This window comes from Nicotiana attenuata, unplaced genomic scaffold, assembly GCF_001879085.1.
Source record: "Nicotiana attenuata strain UT unplaced genomic scaffold, NIATTr2, whole genome shotgun sequence".
NCBI classification, from domain to species: Eukaryota; Viridiplantae; Streptophyta; class Magnoliopsida; order Solanales; family Solanaceae; genus Nicotiana; species Nicotiana attenuata.
In genome coordinates, this window is record NW_017671353.1 from 64,288 (window position 1) to 66,456 (window position 2,169).

A 2,169-nucleotide genomic window follows, 5' to 3' on the forward strand; every position below is an offset into this window, starting at 1 on the left:
TACCTTGCTTCCGATGAATTGCCTCCCGTTGTTGCACGTTATTTCGGACGTGATACTAAATCGGCATATGATGTGTTCCCATATAAAATTGATGACTTCCTTCTCTCTTATTTTCTCTAAGGCCTGCGCTTCCACCCATTTTGAGAAATAGTCAGTCATAAATAAGATGAATCTGGCCTTACCTGGCGCCGTTGGCAAAGGGCCGGCAATGTCCATCCCCCATTTCATGAATGGCCATGGCGACAAAATGGAATGCAGCTGTTCTCTGGGCCGGTGGATCGTGGGGGCGAACCTTTGTCACTTGTCCCATTTTCGTACGAATTCCCTGGCGTCTTTCTCCATGCTATCCCAATAGTAGCCCGCCCGGATCACTTTTCGGACCAAGAAATCGGCCCCGGAATGATTTCCGCAGGTGCCCTCATGGATCTCTCAAAGCGCGTATTTCGTGTCGCCCGGTCCCAAGCATTTTGCCAGGGGGCCATCGAAAGTTCTCCTATAAAGGGCCCCATTTTCGTCGAGTGAGAACCGGGCCGCTTTGGTTCGCAGGTCCCTTGACTCCTTTGGATTCGTGGGCAGTTTTCCGTCTTTTAGATAAACGATGTATTTGTTTCTCCAGTCCCATGTCAGGCTGGCAGAGTTAATTTCCGTGTGGCCATCCTCGACCGCAGATTTGAACAGTTGGATGACTGTTCCGGGGAGCAGGTCTTCTTCTTCAGCGGAGGATCCCAAGTTTTCAGGGGCACCGGCCTCGCAATTTTGCTCTCGGGATATGTGTACTAAACTCCATTCTTTGAAACGACGCAACGCAATTTGGATTTTGTCAAAATACCTATGCATCCTGTCCTCTCGGGCTTCGTAGCTTCCGTTTACTTGGCTTACCACGAGGAGTGAGTCGCATTTTTCCTCTACGATATCGGCTCCCAAACCTTTGGCCAAATCTAGACCTGCAATCATAGCCTCGTATTCGGCTTCGTTGTTAGTGAGTTTCGTGGTTTTTATGGATTGTCTGATTATGCCGCCGGCGGGCAGCCTCAGGACTATACCGAGTCCGGAGCCTCTTACGTTCGTGGCGCCATCCGTGAACAAGGTCCATACTCTGGAGGAAGTGCCTGATTTTAATAAAAGCTCTTTCTCTACCTCGGGTACGAGGGCTGGCGAGAAGTCAGCCACGAGATCTGCTAGGATTTGGGACTTAATGGGTGTCCGAGGTTGATACTTGATGTCATACCCTCCGAGTTCGATGGCCCATTTACCCAATTGACCTGATAGCTCGGGTTTATGCAGTATACTCCGGAGGGGATAAGTTTTCAGGACGCAGACTCGGTGGCACTTAAAATAAGGCTTCAATTTGCGCAAGGCGCTTATTAGCGCGAGCGCCAGCTTTTCTAGATGGGGGTACCGGGTTTCGGCGTCCCCCAAGGTACGGCTTACATAATAAATAGGAAATTGCGTACCTTGCTCTTCTCATACCAATACTCCGCTTACCGCTATTTCGGATACTGCCAGGTACAAATATAGTGTTTCACCCTCCTCGGGCGTGCGCAGCAATGGCAGGCTGGACAGGTATCGTTTTAGTTCCTCCAGGGCGTGCTGGCATTCTGAAGTCCACTCGAAGTTGTTCTTCCTTTTAAGCAGGGCAAAGAAATGGTGGCTTTTATCTGACGATCTCGATATGAATCTGCCTAGGGCCGCGATCCGCCCCGTTAATCGCTGGACTACTTTTACATTATTTACCGCCGTAATCTCTTCGATGGCCTTTATTTTATCGGGATTGATTTCGATCCCCCTGTTTGAGACCATGAAGCCCAGGAATCTACCCAAGCCTACTCTAAAGGCGCATTTCTCAGGATTGAGCTTCATGTTGTAGCTTCTGAGAATGTCAAAGGTTTCCTGTAAATAGGTTAAATGGTCCTCTGCGCGTAGGGACTTTACCAGCATATCATCAATATATACCTCCATTGATTTTCCTACCTGGTGCTCGAACATTTTGTTAACTAGCCGTTGGTACGTTGCTCCCGCGTTTTTTAGCCCGAAGGGCATTACGTTATAACTATATGTTCTGTATTTTGTGATAAACGAGGTCTTTTCCCTATCTTCGGGGTTCATCTAGATCTGATTATACCCCGAGCAGGCATCGAGAAAAGTGAGGGTCTCGTGGCCGGCCGTAGC

General features: G+C 49.0%; 1 protein-coding gene across 1 annotated transcript; it reads right to left on the reverse strand.

Annotated features, from left to right (window-relative positions):
- Positions 1-429: 429 nt before the first annotated feature.
- On the reverse strand, positions 430-1,860 carry LOC109207752. The gene is made up of 2 exons (XM_019370734.1): positions 1,486-1,860; positions 430-1,341 (listed from the first exon to the last, which is right to left on the reverse strand). Exons 1-2 carry the CDS (start codon positions 1,858-1,860, stop codon positions 430-432), a joined length of 1,287 nt encoding a protein of 428 aa, XP_019226279.1.
- Positions 1,861-2,169: the final 309 nt, after the last annotated feature.

Bases quoted from the DNA above. Each gene is read 5' to 3' on its own strand.
- LOC109207752 (XM_019370734.1), bottom strand. From the start codon at position 1,860: ATGAAGCTCAATCCTGAGAAATGCGCCTTTAGAGTAGGCTTGGGTAGA. The intron at 1,342-1,485 runs GTAAGCGGAGTA...CGCAAATTGAAG, and splicing joins TGGCAGTATCCGAAATAGCG to CCTTATTTTAAGTGCCACCG.